This window comes from Emydura macquarii, unplaced genomic scaffold (genome assembly GCF_026122565.2).
Source record: "Emydura macquarii macquarii isolate MOO-44397 ecotype Brisbane River unplaced genomic scaffold, CSIRO-AGI_Emac_v2 contig_729, whole genome shotgun sequence".
Taxonomy (NCBI): Eukaryota; Metazoa; Chordata; order Testudines; family Chelidae; genus Emydura; species Emydura macquarii.
Genome location: NW_027130866.1, coordinates 738767 through 763878, shown reverse-complemented (window position 1 = coordinate 763878; position 25112 = coordinate 738767). Strand labels below are relative to the sequence as shown.

At 45.1% G+C, this 25112-nt stretch overlaps 1 protein-coding gene across 2 annotated transcripts; it reads left to right on the top strand.

Annotated features, from left to right (window-relative positions):
• Positions 1 to 398: 398 nt before the first annotated feature.
• Positions 399 to 23690, top strand: LSG1 (large 60S subunit nuclear export GTPase 1). 2 transcript variants are annotated; one of them, XM_067542823.1, is made up of 14 exons: positions 399 to 723; positions 1416 to 1542; positions 4641 to 4761; positions 7094 to 7180; positions 8153 to 8239; positions 14121 to 14181; positions 14785 to 14961; positions 16778 to 17200; positions 17500 to 17601; positions 18347 to 18490; positions 18891 to 19014; positions 19764 to 19843; positions 20480 to 20653; positions 22568 to 23690. In XM_067542823.1, exons 1-14 carry the CDS (start codon positions 634 to 636, stop codon positions 22745 to 22747), a joined length of 1977 nt encoding a protein of 658 aa, XP_067398924.1. In that variant the 5' UTR covers positions 399 to 633; the 3' UTR covers positions 22748 to 23690. The 2 variants fall into 2 exon arrangements, with proteins under 2 accessions (XP_067398924.1, XP_067398925.1); XM_067542824.1 differs by lacking the exons at positions 19764 to 19843; positions 20480 to 20653; positions 22568 to 23690 and having other exon boundaries at positions 492 to 723; positions 18347 to 18506; positions 18752 to 18979.
• The last annotated feature ends 1422 nt before the right edge of the window (positions 23691 to 25112 follow it).

The following is a 25112-nucleotide window of genomic DNA, read 5'->3' as shown; positions in this document are numbered from 1 at the left end:
ACAGATTAGATGATGGTGCGTGTGAGGATGGTTGGACAGACAGACAGATGGATAGAGACGGGTCGCTCGTGCGGATAGACAGTGGACAGAGGATGGGACGGACGCGGACGAGGGGTGCACGTGGGGATGGACGGACGAGGGGACACCTGGGCACAGCCAGGCCCCGGGACACCCAGAGCCAGAGCCCCGGGCTGGGGCGGGGCGGGGCAGCCGGGCCCTGTCTCCCCGCCCGCGGCTCGGTTGGGCCGGGCCCGCAGCGGCGCCTGGCGGCCGGCGCGGAGGTGCGGACAGACCTTCTCCATCGGGGCCGGAACGCTTCGCTGACAGGCGCGTTCCCGCCGGACAACGTAAATCGCAGGACGCGGGCCGCGGCTGGCCTGTCCCATTCCCAAGCGGCGCCGGGCCTGGCTCCGGCTCCGGCCCCGGCCCCGGCCCCGGGCTCCCCTCTCCGTCCAATGGCGGGACCCTGCTAAGGCTCGGGGGAGCCCGGGTCTCCTGGAAAACCCCAAGTCTCCTCAGCCACCTGGCTTCCGGTTCACGGAAACAGCACTTCCGGAGCAGGGACGGGTGCCGGGGGAGACCAGACCCGGAGAAAAGCGTTTGGTTGGGAGCCGAGACACGCGAGGCCTCGGCATGAGGAAGAAGAGAAGCGCGGGGCTCGGCCGGGCCCTCATCAAGGAGCGGAGCCAGGCTAAGCGGGGCAGCCGGCAGGCGGACTCCTGGGTAATGTGCCCAGGCCCCCCGGCGTGGGGCTCCCCCTCAGCCCCCCGGTGTGCCCATCCCCCCCCCGGCGTGGGGCTCCCCCTCAGCCCCCCGGCGTGCCCAGCTCCCCCGGCGTGGGGCTCCCCCTCAGCCCCCCGGTGTGCCCATCCCCCCCGGCGTGGGGCTCCCCCTCATCCTCCCCCCCGTGTGCCCCCCCGCCCCGGCGAGGGTCTCCCTCACGGCCTGTTCTCCCCCCGGCGGGGGTTTCCTTCCTCTCGCCCCTTCCCCGCCCCGAGCTTATGTTCTTTCCTGCCCCAGGGAAGGGCCCAGCTCTCCTCACCCTGCTGCTTTCCCACCCCTGGATGGGAGCCACCTCGGCTGTAGTCACCCCCTCTGCTCCCGGGCTGGGAGTCCTGCCCTGCCCCAGGTATTGCCCCAGGTACTGCCCAGGTACTGCTCAGAGCCCGAGCGGCATGGCTATGTCAGCCCCTCGCCCTGACACAGACGGTCCCTCGCTGAGCACACCTGGCGGCAGGTGAATGCGGGAGAAGCCTCCCCGAAGGGCTCAAGTGATGCTGCCCGGGTGCTTTGGGAGAACGGCCCCTGCCAGGCCCGGGCACTGAGCTCTCTCGGCCGCGGGGTGCGACTCCGCTGCTGGGTGCTCACCAGCTTAGCAGAGCAGTCTGACTTTCAGTCTGTGCTTTCCCTCACAGTTACATACCAGTGAGCTGGGTGACGGGTATGACTGGGGCCGCCTCAACCTTCAGTCCGTCACAGAACAAAGCTCGCTTGAGGAATTCCTTGCCACAGCAGAGCTTGCCGGAACCGAATTTGTGGCTGGTAAGTGTTTTGCCGTACTGCAGAGTCATCCTGATACCATCATTTGAAAGATAAAAATGTGTTGTGTGTTAATAGACATTCGGTTTGTTAAAAGCTGAGGCTTTCCCTACATTTCCCTATAAAGCTGCTATAGGATTCTGCAGGATGTGAAGAAAGTGCGGGCACTTTTTACCTTTTGTATAAAACACAAATTTTGAGAAGGTTATAAGCAACTGACAATAGGGGACTCAAATGAGAATGTAATCTGTCTCTTAACTCTAACATGCCCTCAGTGTTTTAATAATACAGGCATGTGGTGTTTACACTGGGGAAAAAGAAAACTATGTTGAAGAAAACAAATAAATTAGTGGCGAATATCTTAAATTAGTACAAATTGCCATAGTAACACTTAATTATTAGTTCAGTAATACAGTATCCCATGCACTTAAACATATTGTTTTGGGTGGTGGGAGACAGTGGACGGCTCATAAGATTAATTATGGGGAGGCAAGAGCTTTTCTTCTCTAGGTCCCCACTTTAAATATAACCCATGAGTTTTCCAGGGGAAATTCCAGAAGAAAAGTGCTAATGTTGTGCCAGTACCCAAAAAGAGCAAATGGGGTGACCCAGCTAATGTCCTGACATCAGTCCTGGGCAAAATAATAGAAAAGCTGCCCTTGGAATTCAATTGATAAAGGATTAAAGGGTGGGAATATAATTAATGCCAGTGAACGTGGTTTTATGGAGGATAGGTCTTGTTGAACAAACATGGTTTTTTAAATGCGATAACAAGGTTAGTTGATAAAAGTCGCTGAATAGATGTAATAGACTTTATGAGGTATTTGACTTCGTACATCATGACATTACGATTTTAAAAATGAGCATTATACATAATTGGTAGAGCACATATTAAATTGATTAAGAACTAGCTTAGTGACCAAGCTCAAAAAGTCGTTGACTATGGGGAATCATCATTGAAGAGGCGTGTTTCTAGTGGAGTTCTGCAGGGAGCTGTATTAGGCCTGATGCTGTTCAACACTTCCATCAATGATTTGGAATAGGTATAAAATCACGGCTGATTAAATTTGGGAGTGTCCCACAGATTGGCAGAGTGGTCAGTAATGTGGAGGACAGGGTAGTCCTACAGAATCATGTGGATCATTTGATAAGATGAGCCCATTCAAACAAAATGCATTCTAATACAGCCAAATGCAAAGTTATACAAGGAATACAGGCCATCCCGCAGAATGCGGGACTGTATCCTGGACAGCAATGACTGAAAAATATTAGGCGTCATAGTGGGCAGGCAACTCAACATGAGCTCCCAGTGCAATGATACAACAAAAGGACGAATGTGACCTTTAGATGTATAATTGGGGGTGGAAGAGGAGGGAGGTGATTTTTTACCTGTTTGTGGCATTGGTGAGACCAGCCCTGGATTGCTGTGTACAGTTTTGGTGTCTGCATTTTTTAAAGAGTGTTGAAAAATTGGAGAGGGTGTAGGAGAGTCCCAAAAACTATTTGAGCATTGGAAAAAATGCCTTATAGTGAGAGACTTAGAGCTCAAACCGTTTATCAGAAAGAGGAATGAGAGGGGACTTGATAAGTGTCTAAGGACCTTGGCAGGGAGAGAATCCTGGGTCCTGCAGAGCTCCTTAATCTAGTGGAGGAAGGCAGCACAAGAGCCAGTGGCTCTTTTGTAACAACCTTGTTCATACTTGAGGATTGTTATCACATCCGCCTCCGTTTTCTCTTCTCCAAACTAAACAAACCCCCTTTTTTCAATCTTTCCATGTAGGTCATGTTTTCTAGATTTTTATTCATTTTTGTTGCTATACTTCCTCCAGTTGTCCACATCTTTCCTGAAGTGTAGGGCCCAGCACTGCACACATTTCTCCAGCTCAGGCGTTATCCGTGAGGAGTAGAGTGGAAAAATTATTTCTCGTGTCTTGCTTGCAACACTCCTACTAATATATCCCAGAACAATGTTTGCTTTTTTTGCAATAGTATTACATTGTTGATTCATATTTCGTTTGTGATCTGCTATAACCCCCAGATCTTTTTCCGCAGTGCTCCTTCCACATCAGTCATTTCCCATTTTGTATTTATGCAATTGATTATTCCTTCCTAAGTGTAGTTCTTTGCATATGTCCTATTGAATTTCAACCTAATGGGTCCTCTGGCCTTAAAATCTATGCAGAGTAGTGACTGAAAGGTGTTGCCAACTTATATTTCAGGGCTGGTAAACACAGATTTGCACTGAAATAGCAACATTGGTTTTACAATCACACCTTTCATTATTCAGGTCCAAGTCTGTGGGTGGGCATCACATTTTGAAATAGGTGACCTATTTGATTTAACAGCAGTTGGTAAAAGCTTGAATTAAGCTAAATCAAAACAGGGCACTATTATTCCACATTAAGCATGTCCACCCACTGACTTACACCAAAACAATGGAAAATGTGAACATAAAACCATTTGAGTTATTTCAGTGCAAATGTAGGGAGCAGACGTTATGTGGAATATTTTGTGGTATCAATCCATCTCCTAATGAAACCAGATGCCCATTGCATAAATACGCACTGCATACAGAACTTGGCTTTGTATCATCCGCAAAAAAGACGGGGGTTGAATGGGGACTAATCTTTTGTCCTTGTAGGCGATGGTTGAGGCATACTAGCAGAGGAGTGGGTGGAAATCTGTGCTTTCTGCTCCATTGTTAGAAGACTTCAGTCTCCAAGTACTATTAATCTGATATCTTTCCCAAACACTAAATCAGCATTTAAAAAAAATTCACTGTGACAATAGTGTTAAAATCTCCCCAAAGAAATCAAATTGTGTTTATTGTAATGGTCAACAACTTAAGTAGCATCTGCAAACTGAAGCAGTATACACTATCCTTGCACAGATTCACAGTCAGAATGTACATGTAATTATTGGTTTGAAGTGAGCCCAGCAACAGTTGAATGGTATGAGGAAATGGTTTTCATTGGTAAGGTTTCCTGCAGGCTTACAATGTATTTCCATCACCCTCACACGGGCATTCTTTTCTTGGAGCCCAGATCCTAACTGCACTTGCTGATCATGTTAATGGCAGGTATTTTTTTCTTTATAAACAGAGAAATTGAATATCAAGTTTGTTCCTGCGGAGGCTAGGACTGGCCTGCTGACAGCAGAAGAGATCAAAAATATTAAGAAACTCCATGAGGAAAACAGACAGTTTTTGTGTATACCAAGAAGGTAAGATACAGTTCAGGGCAATACTGCAGTGTCTCCTCAGTTGAGTCTATTGGCATTTCCACTATAAGTTTCCTTTTATGGGGATTTACAGTTCATCCATTATTATTTGACACATTTATTTTACCTTTTGTATTTAACAGAAATTTTGTCCTATTGCCTGAAGTTTTGACCTGAACATACCAGGAACATTGTGCAAAATATGCTACTAGTGCTGTCAGGTGAACCAGGCACGTAATGATTTCCCACGGGTAGCAATGCACTATTAGTGTAACATGCCAGGATCAGTGCTAGAGTGCAGAGGCCCAGTAGCAGAGCAGTTAGTGTGCTTTTTTTAAATAATGTGAGGCACCAGACAATTGAAAATACCATATACTACTTTGGGAATGTCTACACTGGAGCTGGAAGGTGTAACTTTCAGCTCAGGAGGACATACCCATGCAAGCTTTGACTGAGCTAGTATGTGAAAGCTAGCAGTGCAGCCATGGCCGCATGGTGGTGGGATGGCCTAGCTGCCTGCCCGAATACAATCCCATCTGAAATCATAGGTATGTGTTGGGGGCAGCGGGGCCGTCCCACCATTGTGCAGCACTAGCACAATCAAAGTGTGTGTAGGTATGTCTCCCCAAGCTGGAAATTACAGCTGCAGTGTAGATGTGCCCTGTGAAAACAAACCAATCCAGCAGCCAGGATGTTTTGCACATAGTAGAGAATGCAGTGTATCCTAATGGATAGAGCACTGGACTAGGACTTAGGAGACCTGGGTTCTATTCCAAACTCTGCCAGTGGGTGACCTCAGGCAAGTCACTTCACCACTCTGTGCCTCAGTTTCCCCAATTGTAAAATGGGGATATTGATACTGACCTCCTTTGTAAAGTGCTTTGAGATTACTGATGAAAAAGGTTCTATAACCAATAGATGATGATGTTGCTGGTATTATTTGAAAGTGAGAAAATTTCAAACTATTTTTGCTTGAGGGTTTTTTGTTTTCTTTTGTTTTGTATTTTTGCTATTCATGACCTTTTAAATCTGGGTAAAAGAGCATTATTTCCTCTTCAGCAGAAGTGTTGACTTCAGAGCTGCTATATTTATAAAGCAATGGTTTAGGTTTCATTCAGGTAGTATTTTGTTGATGTTACTTCAGTAGGATATGTTGTCTTGTTCTGTTGTCTCATTACTGCTGTAATACTACTTTAAATATAAAAAAAAAAAAAAGTTAAGCTAACAGTTGACTTGCAAAATAGCTTAATAAATTCTGGGTTTTGTGTAATACTCTTATTTTGTGCCCACTTCATGATGCTCAAACTTATATGCTATGTACTGAATTCTTAACTCACTTGTTAATTTAGTCTTTTTATTATAGTCACATGACAAAATAATTGGGTTTTGTAATTCAAGGGTAATAGAACGCTTTGTAAGGGCTTTCACCATAAACCCTCACGTATTTCTCAGATAAACTTTACTGTTGACTCTTTCCAAAGAATCCAATATATTTGCTCTGTAAAATAATAACTTGCACCAGCGTTGAAAGATGTGAAGTGTTAGCCCTGCATCTGAATGCTCTGGCCTAAGGCCATAATGTATAGTGAAGAAGTGCATTGTATATGTGTGGAGATGAAAACAGCTTTACAGACAAATAGGACTATTAAAATACAACAAGATTTGTTTTTTGTACTCCTATTGGTTTAAAATGGACTCTTTAGCTCATCTACAGTGCTGCAGTGCAAGTGACCTTTGCAAGAACAGGGTCCCTGTGCAACACTTCACATTTTAAATCATCCTTGCATGTAGAGTTACTTCACTGACTTCAGAATCTGACCCATTTGTAGAACTGAGAATCATAGGAATGAACTTCTAGGATAATTGAATGGAATATTAAGAGTTTTAACACTGAGCAAGATTATTTTCAAAAGTCAATCCTTATTTAAAGAGGACTGTTAGTCTTAGTCAAACCATCTGAGACCAGCCAGATAGAAGAGACTCTTAAACACACAAAGATCTAGAGGGAAAGATGAATCCCACATTCTTAAATATCCTGTGCAACACAGTTGAGGAAATTGACTTTTTGAGTGAAAGATTATTATGTAGCATGAAATGTATTTTTCTGTTTAAAGCACTCATCACTTTTTAAAATGATATTTAAAGAGAACAAAGAAATGGGATACTTACTAGGCTGCCAAAAATACATACTATATGCAAGAACAATAACCAATAAAATGCTACTGAACTGTCCAGAGCCGGTGTTCTTTTTGATCTTACTCTTATTGGACAAATATAACTAAGAAAACATTCTAAAACGCTGCTATATGTTTTTTTCAATACATGAACATTCTAGACCGTACTGGGACAAGAGAACCAGTGCTGAGAAGTTAAAGCAAGCAGAGAGAGAGAGCTTTCTGGAGTGGAGACGACAGCTTGCTCGGTGAGTGTGCTACTCGTGCTTAACGCAACCAATCAATGGGATTTTGGGAGAGGTGGTCTGTTATATTCTTGTTAGAGCGCTAATGACATAGGGATCATGTCTTTTGTTCCTGGTAAATACAGGAAAAACCCTTGGTGGTCTGTCACCACTATGATCCTGGCCTATCCTTGGGGCGCGCTTCCAAAAAGTACCATTGTAGGTGCTGGTTATTATGAGTTTGAGTTTGGGCCATGTGTCATAGAATCATAGTGATATAGGGCTGATGTGTCCTCGAAAAGTCCAGCCCCCTGCGCTCAGGCAGGACCAAGTAAACCTGTAAATCATGTTTACACACTGGGGGTTTCTCCTTTTTGTCCAAAAAATGGAGGTTAATTGGTTTGGGGCAGGCCTTCCAGAATCCCCTCAGACTCTCCACTCTCAACTCAGGCATAATGTCATACCCACACCCCGTTAGAGGAGGTGGGATAAGCCTTTGTCTCCAGAGAATGCCAATGACACTTTGAGGTTCTACAGGACGGTGCTGCTCAAGAGAAATGTGAGGTGCCCACCCCCATGGAACCAAGTGATCTGCTGGCCCAGAGAGTAAGCCATCAGGAATGGGCCCAAATACATTTTCTCCACGTGCCAACTAGCTGTATAGATACTGGGTGGCCTGGGGGTAATTTCTTTGATCTGTTCTGATACCCTAGCTCTGAATTCTCCTAGTCTGTTTGTTTGCTGATGGAGTTTGCTTTTCTTTGCTGTGACCAGTTGCCATCACATCACTGGTGTACTAATGGCACTAGGGTGCGTTTTCTTCAGGAGCTGAGATTTATTTACAGACCTTGCAGGAGGGGCACCTTAACATTTGAGTCCCTGACTTTTGTAGACTCTTCTGGCAGAGGCGAGTATGGAGTAATTCCAAGGAGACTTGGTGCCGTGTTTGCTCTCTAACGTATCTGCATGTTGTGTATCCTCTCTGTTTCTCTCTAGGCTGGAGGAAGAACAGAAACTGATTTTGACCCCATTTGAACGGAATTTAGACTTTTGGCGCCAGCTCTGGAGAGTCATTGAAAGAAGGTAACATTTATCAGTGTCTGTATGTTGCAGAGGATAAAAATCATGACTTAAAAAAAAAGAGCGAGAGCACAAGTTGGCTTTTTTGTTTGTTTTTAATTTAAATCAGATGTTTTTTATTCACGTGTTGCTTGTACTTTACTTTATTCTCATTTCATAGTCTTAAGTGGCTAATGTGGACATTTTGTAACTATGAAGCTTCAGACCTAAAATGCTTATCTCTGCTGAAGACAAGTCCAGGACTTTGTTAACATCCTCACTGTGACAACATCACAAACTGAAACATACAACTGATAAGCAGATAACTCAGGCTGTGTTTGTAATCAACTTCACCTTCCAATATATTGAACTTCCACAAGCAAAGAAAACTGAAATAATTAGACCAGACTATATTCCTCCATCATAATTTGCAGTCTGATGTCAATAACTTGTGCTTCTGAGTCACTTAAATGCCTGAATAGGGATTTTGTAATATCACTTTTGGTTCCTATTTTTTAATATCTTTAAAAAAATTAACAAAGCGATTGTGAACGTATTGAAAGACTAAGTAACTTTTCATTGTTAGCACTGCAGTAATTTTCTTTTGAAGTGACAAAGATGTTATGTCACTAAGAGCAGGGTTTAAAAAAAAAAAAAAAAAAAGCCAATTTTAGGCCCTAGTGCTGCAGACATATGTGCACATGCTTAGCTCACAGCATAAGTAATCCCACTGACATCAGCTATACCTGCAGCCCTCTTTCTCTGGGTTCCCTGGTGGACTTGTCTTCTAGACTGTCCATTCTAAATCTTTCATCAGCTTTAACCACCACCTCTACCCCACCCATATAGTCATTCCATGGCACGGGGCTGGTAGGAAAGTGTGTCCTGGAATAAGGGAACAATTGAAAGCCGAGGTGAAGAGTGGGCTCCTGGTCTAGGGCCTCTTCCCATACATAATAAGATTATTGGAGGGCATTAACAACAACCTGGCATACCTCAAAAATAATCTTCCTATTTTTTCTGCTTAAGTGAAACAGAAGAGCAAAGCCATCTGCCAGTTTAATCTATCTGAGGCATTTAATTTCATTAGTAATTAACTTTGAGATTGTATCTCTACTGATTTTCCTGAAATTGAAAAATACTTCACCAGCAAGGTCGCAGCAATCTGCTTGTTTCATAACGAGCCTCTTTGTACTGTCTCAATGTCAAGGGGGACTTTGGTTGGTGAGCTCCCAGGCTGTCAGAAACATCCTCCTTTGTATGTGCCCTTATGTCCAGTATTCAGGTACCGTACACGTGCTTAGATAGTGGTGCGGGTCTGCACAGATCAGCGCGTTGTCCTTGGAGCTCTTTTTTTGTGGGGTCTACTCGTAGAACTCGAAGATGGGAGATACCTGTTATACAATCCAATCCAATCCATCTTCCTGACAATATAGGTGTGCTCGCTAATGGGCATTTTCTAGAAGTGTTTGGTTCAGTCTAGTTCAAAAAGTCTCCAGCAATTGGACATCTGTTTCCCTCTCCTTACTATTGACAGTCCTAATGCATTGCTATCAGGATGATATTCAGTTGTTGTTATTTCTATCCCATCCCCGTGTGACGCATTAAGTGATTCCTCTGCATCTGTGGCTTTCACACCCTTCAGACGTAGCTGGTAATAGTTTTTCTCTGTGTGATTCCACATCATTCTGTATCTCTAGTCATGAAAATCCCCACCACACAGTCTGAATTTAGAGATTAAACCCCTGTACGGCCTCTCCTTCCATCTCTCAGACAGGGATCTTGCTGTTGCATATCTGGTAGGGCTTCCCCTTCTGGTTGTTCACCAGATTGCGTGGATGGGATCCAGGTGTGGTACGGTATGTTGGCCACTGGTGTTTATCAGTGTAGGCTGCGCGTGTGTGTCCCTGTGCAGATGCTGTCCCAGCTCTGATTAGGAAACCGAGACGGCTTTCACGATCAAGTGAATCGACACGACCACCGATTAGCTGAGCAATGAAGGCACCCAGGCCAGGTTTATTGCATGCAGCACAATGAGAAGTACCCACAGAGTATCTCTGGGTCAGTTTCGTATAGGCGGCGTTACAATGGCCACGGCCCAACGGTGGCACTTTCCATTATCCCCTGGACCGGACGACATTGTTCCCTCTGAGACCCTCTTTTATACATTGTTACATACAATTTCGTTCTGCCCCCTTTGACATAGGTAGTTGTCACACTCTTGATGTAATCTAATACCATCTTTTTCCGTTAATTGGCTGATTTGGGAAAAACAACTCCATTTATCACCTTTTAATCATTTCTATTCATCAAAGTGTCATTTTAGGGAGTTAGTTCTCTGTGGTATCTTGGTGCCTCCTGCACCTGCTACATAATTTTCATTTTAGTAATATTTTGGCAATGTATATGCTTGCAGTATCAGCACTTTCCTGTGCCAATTTCAGTTAACTTGATTTTTTCCCTTTATACTCCTGTTCACTCGGCTTTTTCCACTTAGGCCTTAGCCTGTTTTACAGGTCTTATGACTACATTACTTAGGTCTTATACTTACTACAGCAGGCACCAAACCCTCTGTGTGCTTTAAGCTTCCTTGAGTCCCAGCAGGCTGCAGCACTGGTTCCTCCCTTGCCTCTCTGGCACATTTCCTCGGCACCAGCTCTCAGTCTGCTACCCCTTCATGGAAATGGAGACCCGCAGCCCTAGGCCAGTGCTGACCCCTCAGACTCCACTGTACCTTAAACTAACGCACCCTCTCCCAGAGCTCCACCTGAAGGTGTGAGCCTGCTGGGTTACCTCATCAAGGGCCACGTGGTAGGTGTAGCATAGAACACACTGATACTTTGTACCAAGATCTGTACAAAAATAATAAACCATACCTGCATTTCCCTGCCTCCATGTCCTCACTGCTCCAGAGTGTTTTTGGGGGCTGGTGTCAGGGTCATCTGGGGCTGTATAGAGACCTTCTGTTGCAGTGAGTGGCTTGGGTTCTGAAACAAGGAGTTTTGTCTCCTTAGCCTGTCTTCTGTTACCTTGGCTGTCCATCCCTTTCCCCTGTGTTTTGCCCAAACTTCCTGTGTGGCTTATCAGGGAGACCTCCCCTGCGACTCCTCTTTAAACCCCTGCTTTGTCCCATTTCTCTCTTTCTTGTTGGGGGAATTTTCCATTCTCTCAATACCAGCCACCTGTAGAGGGAAGATGGAGAGAACTGGTTTCCTCTAGAATGCAGTAACTATTGTTCTCACCAGGTAGGACCTATTCAGATGCTGATAGTCCTTAACTATTGGCTATTGTCCTTGGTCTGCCAGGAAACTTGTAAGCCCTGGTGGTTACACATACCTAGAGACCTGGATTGCTTGTAAACTGAGTGCAAGTAAACAATAGGCATTTTAATACTGCCAAATGAACGTATATACATCTAGGAACAAAGAATGCAGGCCATGTTTCCAGGGTGCGGGAGTCTATGTTGGGAAGCAGTGACTCTGAAAACAATTTGGGGTTTGTCAGTCAGCTGAACGTGAGGTCCCAGTGTGACGCTGTGGCCAAAAGAGCTAATGTGATGCTGGGATACATGAACAGGGGACCTTGAGTAGGAGTGGAGAGATTATTTTAGCTGTATATTTGGCACAGGTGCAACCGCTGCTTCTGGTGGCCACAGTTCAAGAAGGATGTTGATCAGTTGGAGAGGGTTCAGAGAAGAGCTAGGAGAACAATTAAAAGGATTAGAAAACATGCCTTATAGGGATAGACTCAAAGAGCTCAGTCCATTTAGCTTAACTAAGAGGAGGTTAAGGAGGTGACTTGATTACAGTGTATAAGTATCTACATGGGGAACACATTTAATAATGGGCTCTTCAGTCTGTCAGAGACAGATATAACGTGACCCACTGGCTGGAATTTGAGGCTAGACAAATTCAGACTGTAAATAAAGTGTATTTTTTTAATGGTGAGAGTAATTAACTGTTGGAACAATTTACCAAAGGTCGTGCTGGATTCTCCATCACTGACAATTTTTAAATCAAGATTGGCTGTTTTTCTACAAAACTGCTGTCTAGGAATTCTTTAGGAGTATTACACAGGAGGTCAGAATAGATGATCACAATGGTCCATTCTGGCCTTGGAATCTAGGAATTCCAGGAGTCAGCAATTTCATAGTAACAATTTCTAATAACTTCATAATATCAACCAGAATTCATATATTGCACAGGCAGATCCCCCAGAATATCACACTAACAACCAGTATTTGGAATGACCTGCTCCTGGAAGTTTTAGCAGAATCTACATTATTGGGTTTCAAGGGAGGAGGGGGGAAAGGGAGAATTGGACACCAGGGGTATCTCTGGCACAAATGGCATTCACATATAACGGTGAGGAGTCTTACTTGTATTCACTGTGGTAAACTGATTGCTTGATCTGGGAAGGAATTTCCCCACAGGCACGTTGGCAAGGACTGTGTGTGTAAAGGGAGTGTTCACTTGGAGTTCTGGGCAAGTTCGACTCTCTGGGTCAGATGGGCTTATCCTGCATGATTTCTCCCTTTGGGCTTTCCCTTCTCCTAGTGCAGTGCTTGGCAGCCATCAAGCTTATACAGAGAACAGGCCGCGGTCTGTGCTAGCAGGCCGGCAATCGAAGGGGAATTATCAGGATATTGGCAACAGTTACATTTGTGAGCGTCCTAGCTAAATCGCTCCATGTTCATCTGGAAGTGACTGCATGCGTCTTTCTCCAGTAACAGAGAATCCTAGAATGTTAGAGTTGGAAGGGACCTCAGGAGGTATCTAGTCCATCCCCCTGCTCAAAGCAGGACTAACCTCAGCTAAATCATCCCAGCCAGGGCTTTGTCAAGCCGCAGCTTAAAAACCTCTAAAGATGGAGATTCCACCACCTCCCTAGGTAACCCATTCCAGTGCTTTACCACCCTCCTAGTGAAAAACTTTTTCCTAATGTCCAACCTAGACCTCCCCCACTGCAACTTGAGACCATTGCTCCTAGTTTTATCATCTACTACCACTGAGAACAGCCTAGCTCCATCCTCCCTGGAACCCGCCTTCAGGTAGTTAAAGGCTGCTATCAAATCCCCCCTCATTCTTCTCTTTTGCAGACTAAACAAGTCTAGTTCTACCACTCCCCCCAGCTTAGTGTCATTTGCAAACTTGCTGAGGGTGCAATCTACCCCATCCTCCAGATCATTAATGAAGGTGTTGAACAAAACCGGCCCCAGGACTGACCCACTTGTGACCGGCTGCCAGCTAGACATGGAGCCATTGATCACTACCCATTGAGCCCGATATTCTAGCCAGTTCTCAATCCATTTTATAGTCCATTCATCCAACCCATACTTCCTTAACTTGCTGGTAAGAATACTCACGTGGTTTCTCTCCTGAATACAAAGTGGATCCTTAATACTGTCCCAGGGAGCCTAGATGTGTTGGAAAACCCTCTCTGCTTCTCTTTTCCCAGCAATTCTGTTAGCATTAGAGGGGGTGAACAGTTTGAAATGCACTTGATGACTTTTTGGGACCTTATAAGTTGCTGTCAGGGAAAGAGTGGTATTTGGCTGGGAATATTTCCAAAGCGTAGGTTAATCAGTGTGATCTCCCAAGAGGGATGGAACTGCTTTCCCATTCTAAATAGCTAGCTGCATTACAGGAGAACTAGACACCAAAGTCTGGGAGCAGCTGAGATACTGTCTAACAATAGCAGCTCTGTGAAATGAGTCGGCCTGTCATGGGGGACTGAGATGCTCTGTTAGTTCAGTAAGAGTCTTTAGTGGAACTAGTAAGCACAATTGACAGGTGAAAATTCCATCTCTTAACTTTCACTGATAGAAACAAAAACAGTAACAACCAAGTGCTGTGTCCTTTATGATAATGCAGCAGAAGGTGCTTACTGACCTTTTATTTTGCAGTGACATTGTGGTTCAGATAGTAGATGCCAGAAATCCTCTCCTGTTTAGATGCCAAGATCTGGTAAGTTAAGTGAAGCAAATGTCATTCTAAACTGCTGTCCTTGTCTCAGTTCTCACTTTGACAGTATATAATATTATATACAGTATAATTATATAGATTACGCAGCATATAAGATGTGTGTGTACATTATACACGCCTCTCAAAAGCAGTATACAATCAAAAACCAGTGGATTACCATTATCCTAAACATTTAAAAGAAATACTGGGAATTACAAAAACAGCAACCATTTAACAGAAGTCTCTGAAATAAAATGTCCTGCAGCAGCCAAATAGCGAACTTGATAAATAGAGTCAGCTTTGGGACCCAGTACTCCAAGTTCTGAGTCTTCCTGTGCCTGTGTGAGTAACTGGGGTGTGTTGTGTATAAAATGCCAGCTGTGTCCTGCCCTTTGTATTGCAAATATCCACTTTGTGCAAGCAGTGCCCGTAACTGCATTTGCAAAACAGACATACAGCTGTGTGCGGAACCCTAATGGTAGACTTGTTGGTGAGCCTTCTTAAGTGTGAAATGAAGCAGGCCTGATTTTACTTGTCAGACTACTTTATGTTGGACTGCAGAGATTTCCGAATCAGAATCCTGTCTAGTCCTTTTGTGTTCTCCAGGAATGTTACGTGAAGGAAATGAGCAGCGACAAAGAGAACATCATTCTGATAAACAAGGCGGATTTGCTGAGCGAAGAGCAGCGCGCAGCTTGGGCACAGTTCTTTGAGAGAGAAGGCATTAAAGTTGTGTTCTGGTCAGCATTGGGAGAAGGCATGCGGCTGAGTGCTGAAGTTAAGGTAGCTTAGGTAACTTGTTCACACTGGGTTGTGTGTCTGGTGAATTGTGAAGGCCTAGACTTACACTACTGCAAGCATGACCACAAGAAACAGGTAACTGAACTCTAGAGAGAGAGGAAAAATACCCTCTTCCTTAGGGAAGGGTATCTGCTATGCCTCAATCCAGAGCAGGGGTCCCAAACTGTGGTATGCATACCCTGGGGGTACATAGGACGTATGCAGGAGAAATTGTGCGATCGTGGATTTTATGTATTGCATTTTCATAATAGGCTACCCAGACAAAGCCTTGAAATTCTGTGGGAATTTGTTATATGAAATATGGTAGTTAATTTACTTCAAGATGTACCAGTGAGAACACAGATCCACAGAGACGCTGACATAAAGAGCCCTCATTTCTAGTCACCATACAGTGCAGGTTCAGTTGCCTAGCAACTGTCCCATCTAACTGAGCTCAGGACTTGGAGGATGGGGTTCAGTTGTATACGTCGCGCTATAACTATATCTGTACATGATGGTGAAATATGGACAGATGGCTAAAGACAGGTAGTGTTAAGAAGAACACACAAAACATCAGTGGTGAGTAGGATAGGAGTACGCGGGCAGCTGGCACATCTGGAAGGGGGTATGCCATAAGAAAAGTTTGGGAACCTTTGCACTAGAGTAATAATGCACAGTTACAAAATAGCATTTCAGTGGCAGAAAGTTGCAGTGAAATGGCGTAATATACCCCTGCAGATCACTTAGCACAGCTCTTCCAATCCTCTTTCAAGAAAAATGAAATAAGTACTGAGCAAAAATGTGAAGCCTGTCCCTGAGGGTTTTGTTGTATAGCTACAGAGACAATGAGTGCAGACCTGTTGACAGCCTTCCACTTTCATTCTAGTTTAATGCAGTGGAATCTTTCTTTGCTAAGGTGGTGTGTGGGCCATTGGTGTCCATACAAAGGACTTTCCTTCCCCTGGGAAGGAATGGAGCATGGGAGAACCAGAAGCAACTGGTTCGTCTCCTTGCATGAGGAAACAAACTGACTATCACTCACTGCCTCAAATTTTATGTTCTCAACAGTACCACCTACAGGTTTTACAGGCTGGCTTGTTTCAGTAATTGTTAGCCAGTTCTATTATCCTGTATCTGCTGTCCAGGAGCATGTATACAGCTGGTTGGCAGTTTTTTGACAAAACATTTTTTCATCAGAAAATGGCAAAACTGAAACTGTTTGCAGGCAAGGAACTGTTTAGATGAATTTGTCATTTTTCAGATATTTTGAAAAAAAAAGTTTTGCAGTTGTCAAAGTGGAAAATTTTCATATTTTTTGGTTCAAGGTGACTTTTTCTTTAGAAATATAAACTAATCTTAGTTTTATATTATTATATCTTTAAAAATAGGAGGGTGTCAAAATCCAGACAAAATGTTCTGATTGACCCAAATCAAGAAAACATTTTGGATTGTTGGTTAATGGAAATTTTTTAACTTTTGACTTCTTTGAGGGAAAATTTTTAAGAATATGAAATTTTTTTCAAGATGGGAAAACCATTTCCCACCCAGCTCTGACACTGTGTGTTGTAACGTCAGATCTGTCAAGTGTGTGATCACTGCAGCCACTGGAGGAAGACATCTACTGATCTCCAAACCCTCTGACTGCTGCTGACACAGGAGTGTTGCATGGGTTATTGGTAGGCTGCAGTAATCATGTAGAATCGATAAGGGGGTGAGAATTAAATGTATACAGTACAATCATTATTTCCCCACAGCATTGCTGCTGGTTATGTTCTATCCTGTATCTATTCCATCCATGAAACTCTCACTCTTTACCCAGGGACTAAAAATTGAGGAGGCAGCAGAGGAGGCAAGTGACTCTGAAGATGGCAGGTCCAGTCAGGAAGAGGACAGAGCCCTGCAGAGTGGTGCAGAAAGCACGCACCCAGGTAACTCTCTGTATCGTGAAAGCAGAGTCCTGGGTAGTGATGACGATGACAGTGATGAATATGAGGACTGTGAAGAGGAGGAGGATGCCTGGCAAACCTGTTCTGAAGATGACGGTGAGGACGAAGTAAATTCCAGTAACCCAAGCTGCCTGGAGAGCAGGACTGATGGGGCTTTAGTGCAAAGCCCAGCGCCAGTGCAGAGGAGACACATCAGTAACGACAGCCATCTGGTACAGAAAAGTGAATTGCTGGAGATATTCAAAACGATACATACTGGGAAGAAGGTGAAGGAGGGAGAGGTCACTGTAGGGCTGGTAAGCTGGAGCTTGTAATTAAGACAGTGGTGTAAGTTCTTTGCCGTGTGAAACATATGCTTGTCCAGAAGGCCAGCTTCCCACGAGGACAAAAACCTGGCAAGTGAAACCAGTAAGGATTTGAAGTGTGGATTCATTTTAAGCACTGCGGCCTTGCAGTTTTCTGCAGTACAACATTCAAACAGTGCTTAGATTGTTGGCTAGTGCTGGATAAAAGGCCTTGTACCAAACCTTGACAAGTTGCTTAATGGTGCCCTGTGTTGTACGACTGTGTGATCGATCCACTTTCTTCCTTCTAGGTGGGTTACCCTAATGTTGGTAAGAGCTCAACAATCAACACAATCCTGGGAAACAAGAAAGTGTCGGTGTCTGCCACACCCGGTCACACAAAGCATTTTCAGGTATCAGTGGGGTGCTGATGTTTCAGTCACCTCCCGACTGAAGAAAGTTTGATTGCAAGATGGCTTGCCCACGTGACAGAAGCTGGGAGTTTTTGAATCTCTGGTCTGAATGCCATGCATTGTTTTGACCTGTGCAAGGCGGTTTAGGAATGTCTGATCATGCTATCTGGCAGGGGTTCTCAAGCAGTTTCATAGTGTTGACCACAACTTAGAGAGACTAACACATGAGAGCTGCTGTTCTGATCGGAATGTTCTGTGAATGTGGTTCTTGGCCTTTCTCTCTCCATCCATACGTGGCAAGAAGGGGTCCTCAGTCAGAATTAGGTACTTCTTTGGCTTCCTAAAGATCAGGAAGCACTTCCCATAGCATGAAGTGTAGGATGAGTATCTTCCTTGTGTGTTCTGGTTTGCCTCCCACTTCAGGATGATAGAACCTTTTCAAACTGCAAGGAAAAGCCTTCAGAGCTGTCACTTCTCCTTGTCCCTGGGAGTCTGTTACAAATCTGGGGTTATGGTGGCTTTCTGTTCTTTCCTCAGCGGTCACCTTCACACTGAGCAAAGCATGGACTCCAGCTCACCATGCCACCACTATAGTGTGGTGGAGTTTCTGCTCACTGAATCTTCCCCTCCACTCACTTTTCTCTCCTCCTCCCTGACACTTACTGTGATTTTCGGCCTTTCGTTCCCTTTCCTCACTTTGAACATAGGATACTCTTCGTGACCTCTGCTTTTCTTTTCCTTGTAGACTCTGTATGTGGAACCTGGCCTATGTCTCTGCGATTGCCCTGGTCTGGTGATGCCATCCTTCATCTCTACAAAGGCAGAGATGATTTGCTGTGGAATTTTGCCCATAGACCAGATGAGGGACCATGTTCCCCCTATTTCTCTAATATCCTTTGTTCAAGGTTTGCATGCGTGTAATTGCACATGTATTTGGCGTGTATAACACTTAGATGTGAAATATACTGTATGCTAGTAGGGCCTGAGGCCTGGCTGGCCATATCTATTGAAGTGGGTGTAGTTGCCCAAGGGATGAAATAGACCCTGTGTTGCTGCTGTCTTCTGCTTTGGTTTTTTGAATTGTGTTATTTTAAGATAAGCCTCATTGCAGAGGCTCATGCCTCTCTCCTTTTTCAACCTCTACAATCAGATCTGAAGGTTGTTCTTTACATGTCATTCTTCACTCTTAAAAGTGAAGTGGTCTCCCTGAGTAACATAGAGTACCTTCAGCCTGTGCAACTCATGCACGCGTAGCAGAACTCAACGTGTGGCTTCCTTCACTGGCTCACGTTTGCCAGCATATCCCACGACATGTTTTGGAAGCAACCTATGGAATAAATATCATACGACCGAGAGAAGGTGAGGAGCCAGATCGCCAGCCAACATCTGAGGAGCTGCTAACAGCATATGGATGTGAGTGATGCCTTTAAATCCATCCCCCTGCAGCGCACTTAGCTACTGACACATTGCCTGGGAGGAGTAAATTCCCTTCTGTGTGTCAGGTACTAAAATGTCTCTTCTTGGACTAAGAGGTCCTTGCTGGAGGCTTTGTGTTGATGGATAATCCTCTGTGTGTGTTTATAGTCATGCTTTGCAAATTTGCTTCCTGCAGATGAAATAACCGTAATCAGAGGGCATTTACATAAGCCATACATATCTGAATGGTGCTTGGCAATGACTTGAAGATGGCAGTTGGTTTGTGACGCTCACCGTGTTAGATGCCTAGTGCCAACACTCCTTAAATCAATCAACAGAGTCAATCTGAGCTAAATGCAACAGCCGCTTATCTCCCTCTTCTGAGGACTGAGTGTGTTCTCTGGTGTCTTTAATCGTCTCTAGCCTGACCGTGATTGGGTTTTTGGGGGGTTGTCAAATCTCTTCATTTCCTTCTGACTAGAATGCCTCTAGATGCCCCTTGCAATCAACAGTGTTCCTCTCACCTTATCTAACTCCCCTCGTGACAGCTTGCATCTCCTATTCCCTGCTGTTCCCAATAAGCCTGGCGTCCGAATGGGATTTGGAGAGGACATGGGCTTTTTCTCAAAAGAAAGTGTCAGCAGTGGGTATTGTACAGCTGAGAGTCTCTCTTTCCTTGATAGGCTGTTCAGAGAGCCTGGTACAACATGTCTCTGAATTTTAACCTTCTGTTGCCTTTCTCCCAGATATGAGAGGGTTTATGACAGCGCATGGGCAGCCAGACCAGCCAAGATCAGCTCGTTATGTGTTGAAAGATTACGTCTGTGTAAGTTCTCACTACCACTCATATCTATCCTGCTCAAGCAGCTCTTCCTTTGGAGGATGAAGGAGCACGACACAGTGAAGTGTTTCTTTAACCAAAAGTCTATAAAGAAAAGGGAAGAAAGGAATGAGTTCTCTCTGCTGGTTACAATTAGAAAGATGGTTTTGTGTGTGATGGTAGAGAGACCTGCTAAACAGTTTGTGCTACCTGGACAGGAAAGAGTCTATACAGCACACAGTGAGAAAGAGAACTCCTTTTGTTTAGTGAGCCGAGTTCTGGCCTGGTTATGACTGCAGTGCCCATAATCTTGATGATAACAATCCTTTGCACCTCTATAGTTCCTCTCGGTGGATGATCCAAAAGTGCTTTAATTAGATCTCCTGGCACCACTGGGAGGTCTGTATTGTACCCATTTGACAGACAGGCAAAATGAAACGTTGCGTCTATGGGACTTGCACAAAGTTAATGTGAGTCTGTGGAAGAGTTGGGAATAATCTGCAGCTCCTAGCCACTAGACATAATTTTGCTGTCTTAACTTGAGGAGTCCATCCTTGCCCTCTCTGGGTCTGGCTGTGAGTTTCTTGCTATGAGGATGAAAGCCATTTATTGGTTTCTGTTTTGTTTTGGTTTTTTTTACAGGGTAAGTTGTTGTATTGCCATCCTCCTCCGGGAATTGACCCAAAAGACTTCCAACACCAGCATGAAAGATGTACACAGCACAGAGCTATGCAGGCCAATGCAGAAATGAAGCCAGAAAGGAATCAGAAAGCAAAACAAATTGAAAATGTGGTGGACAAAACATTTTTCCACCAGGTAAGTTCTGGAGTAGTTGCCTTAGAGACATATATCCTAGTAGCGATTTGTCAGCAGCTTTAGAAGGTAACTAGAAAAAGTAACTAAGGGGGCTGTTAAATGGCAGAAAGGCCTTTGTACATCAGGTTCAGATAAATGGCATCCAAGAATTTTAAAAGACTCGGATAAGGAGCTCTCTGGTCTGTTAATGTTAACTTTCAGTACGTCTTGGAACAGCGGATGTTCCAGAGGACTGAAAGAAAACTACTGTTGTGCCCATATTTAAAAAGAGTAAATGGGATAAAGAGACTAATTATGTGCCTGTCAACCTGACATTGATCCCAGACAAAATAATAGAATGGCTGATATGGGGCTCGATTAATAATGATTTTAAAAAAAACTAAAGGTAGGTAATACAATTAATGTCAATCAAAATGGGTTTATGGAAAATAGATCTTGTCAAACTAACTTGATATCTCTTTGATGAGATTACAAACCATCAGCCAGTCTGGCCCCTCAGCAATTTCAGCAGGGTCTGCTCCGAAAAGAACCAGCAGGTCCGTATGGTCAGGAGCTTGGAATGTTGCGGAGCGGGGGGAGCATGTGCAGCGCTATCTGCACCCCGACAGGCCACTGTGTTTAGTTGCTAACCATCCCAACGCCAAGTTCACTCCCACTGGCATTTTATTCTGTGCCAGAGCAGCTCCCTGAAACACTGAGGGGCTGTCACCAAAACAATGGCTAGTGAAAGCCTGACTGGGGACTTGTTGTCTTGTAAACATCTCACATCTGTGTTTGTAGTGACAGGCCAAGGGCAATTAGCTGAGAACAGTTTGGCTGCATACAGATGTCCAGAGCTGGTAGCATAAGGTTATCAAAACCCAGGGTCCTGGCATAGCTGCAGTCAGACAGTGAACGTGCTGCCCTTTACATAGCTGTCAGGACCATTGCGGGGTTGTGTGTTGTTGGCGGTGGCTCTCTTGTTAAGTGAAGGCTCCCCTGTACAGTACGGGGCTTTAATTTCAGCCCAAGAGATGACAAAAGGGGTACATGGAATCTCCTTTCTTTACTCTTGAAAACTCTGTTTAACTCCCAGAAACAAAGGAGAGAGACACACCTTGAGGTTGCTTAGCTGTAGGAGATGCCACCACCCACCTCCTCTCCCGCTCACAATCCCATAGCATCCCAATGGCTACTACAGCCCTTGCTTACATGAGAAAATTAATAGCAAAGTATTGATTTAGTCTGAGCTTCTTCTGTTGTGATTTAGCAGCTGGAAAGGCAGAGAAGCCAGCATCATGTGATCAGTAGAGCGAGTGCTCTGCAATAGCATAGTCCCTGGACCACAATCTGGGAGTCTCTACTCTAATCCACCTCCCTGCCAGTACAAGGAGTACAGTACCACTTCCCACTGGCACACTCAGTTTATTCTCATGCACCTTGCTTAGAAGGGTGTGTACAGTGGTGAAAGTAAAAACAGGAATGTGTTTTTCTATACACAGGGGCTTTAATATTAGTTCACAGTTAGGCCCAAACTGAGAGGCCCAGTACTCAGCCCAAGGAGCTGCCTATGTGCTGGACATGTCACGGATGGACGGGAGCACAAACAAGTCCCAGCACAGTGGCTGCAGTGTTGTTCTGCAAAGGTCATTACAGCCAATGACTGAAGCAGACCACTGCAATCCCAATGAGCCCCTAGGCAGCGGTGTGCTCTGCCCCTTGCACTACTAGGCAGGAAGCCCCAGCGGGCTTTGGCTCTGCTGTGCTGCATGACACCCTCTGTCCTTTGCCAGGGGCATCTCTGCATCTATGGATGTGCTTCCTTGTATCTGGATTTGCTTATGTCTGGTGTGAATAATATTATATATGTTGTAATTCAATCTACAGTGAAATGCCTTCCTGCTTACAGTGTTGCAAATATTTATTGTTTTCCAGGAGAATGTCCGTGCTCTGACAAAAGGCGTCCAGACTGTGATGGGTTATAAACCTGGCAGTGGGCCTGTGTCTTTGACTGCATCCAGCGCCGAGAATGTCAGAGGAAAACCCTGGAAAAAACATGGGAACAAAAATAAAAAGGAGAAGGTTCGCAGAATCACCAAGCACCTAGATGCATAGCTGAGGCATTAGCCCAATGCGCTTGCTGCCAGGCTGGAGCCTGCAATGTGTTCTTCACATTAGGTGCACAAACTGCAACAGCGAGGATAAACAGCGTCAGGGTTTCACATTGGAAATCTGACTGCGCTACAGACTGACTGGGGCTGGTGTGTGAGGTCAGACTCAGCCACGCAGCGTTTCTTCCTTCTGAGAAAGAAACCAAGCTCCCTGCTAACTGTCAAAGACCTTGCCACTGGTCTCTCCTGGAAGCAGGTCAGTTTAGGCTTTTGATGCTCCTGAAAAGTCATTTCTTTGTGAAGAGTGGAGGGAGTCGTTTTAGGAATGTGTCTAGCTTCCAAACAAAACCTCTTTTATAGCTGCAGAGGGTGAAACAAAAATCTATAAAACTGACTGAGAAGTTGAATGATTGAACCTTACTGGATAAAGCTCGTTATATTCGAGACACTTTCATCTGTCTCCTTTTTTATCTGTTCTGTTAAATTCTGGCAGAATATAAACTAATGTTCAAAAATATTAGTCATGAATTTTTTTGCTATTTCGTTCTGGCAGCAGGAATGGTGCATCTGCGTTGAAACCTCTCCCTGCGAGCTGCTTGGCCTGTGCAACGCTCAGTAGAGTTCGTCTCTGTCGGTTTAAGTCAAGAACTGGAGCTGGGGTAGCGGGGCCTGAACATGTGGGGGGCAGGGGGTGGAGGAGGAAATGTGGCTTTTGTCCTGGTGTTCCATTGGTTTGGGACCTGCCCTCCATTCCTCGGTCAGCATGTCTTTGTATCTTCTGCGGGTGTGTTGCACAATAGCATGTGGTCCCTTCTGCCCCCGTCACTCTGTGATGGTCAGAAGCAGAAAAGAATCTACCCTTGTTGCCCCATGACCCCAATTTGGCTTCCTTTTGTCAGCTGTTGGGTGGATGAGAGCTGAAGGGCAGCAGGTAAGCTGCCTTCCTGTCCTTTAAATGTACACACTGTGAAAGGCTTAGTGCCCCCCCTGCAGCAGAGCTGTGCAACTCTACCTGCTGACGGGTGGATGATGGTGGTTTGATCTCTTGAAACTACTCTGGGGGGAGCTTCCCAGTATCCCAGATCTCAGGCATTAACACTTGGCGTCCGGAAGTGGTAGCGCCAGGGCTGATTGAAGCCAAGCACTCTCTGCTAAGGGTGTCCTACGTGCAGCAAATGACCTCTTGCCTTTGCACTGCTGGTATCTGCGTTGCAGCGCTGCCCTCATCCGTTCACTCCCTCCATGGAGCTCTGTTGAGCAGCAGCCCGTCCCTTCCGAATCCCACAGCATGGCAGGCCCTTTCCGCCACCACTAACCTGGGCTCTTCTACAACACTCCAGTTCTTACTTCAATAGCTTTCCATTGTAATCGTCCTACATCATTTCTCTCATCGCCCGCCTCCGGTGAGACTTCGTTACAGGAAAGAAGATCCTCATCTACCCAGTTCAGTGAGGCCAAAGAACTAACCGCTTAGGGCCCTGTATGTTGAGCCTCCCTCAGGTGTAAAACCCGCAGCGTAATCGGTATTCTAAGACCGCATCGCCTGGAAAGATGGGCACATAGACGAGCTTTCTGTGGCTTGGGTCCCTGAGAGAAGTTGACAGCAGCTAAAAATAGGTTTTTGCTAGTCTTCATTGTTGAAAGATAAGCTCAGGGATGAAGCTGCTGTTCAGAAGTGCCTGGAGAACTCCGTGCCAGAGGCGCATGAGATGAGGTGATACTGGTGGTGCAGATGTGAGAGCAGCAGCACAGAGGTAGCTCTGCTCCATTGGTGGCCAGCTCTGCCCTGTTCATACAAACGTGTTGGTGAGAGCGGGAAGGAATGAGAGGTCTGGTAATGTTGGGTGGGCATGTCGGGCTTTGCCAGTAAGAAGCAGCAGAGGCACTGAACTTTCTATCCTCTGGTGTGAATCGGAATCTGGGACCCGGGTGTAGTGAGAGGGGTTAATGATTCTGTTCTCAAGTGATTGATACAAGGTCTGCGAAGTGCGAACGCCTGTGTGATGCCGTGCTTATGCCGCAGTGATGCTCCAATGGACAAGACACTGGCTTGTGACTTGGGAGAGAGACGTTGCGTTATCTAGCTCTGCCACAGACTCTGTGGGCTTGCCTTCACACAGTCTGGAACTGCTTTAGTTAAACCAGTGCAAACCCCATGTGCACTTACCTTGGTTTAAAACTGGGAGGCTCGGTTTAGCTTGCCTGTAAATCTACAATAGAAAAAATCAATGCAGTTGTGTGTGGACTCTAATCCTTGATATAGAGGCTATCATCTATCTAACCTAGCCACAGAGCTCTGACGTCTGCATAGGAGAAGAGACATTTTAAATCACACCTTTAGTTAAACTGGTGCAACTCTGTGTCTAGAC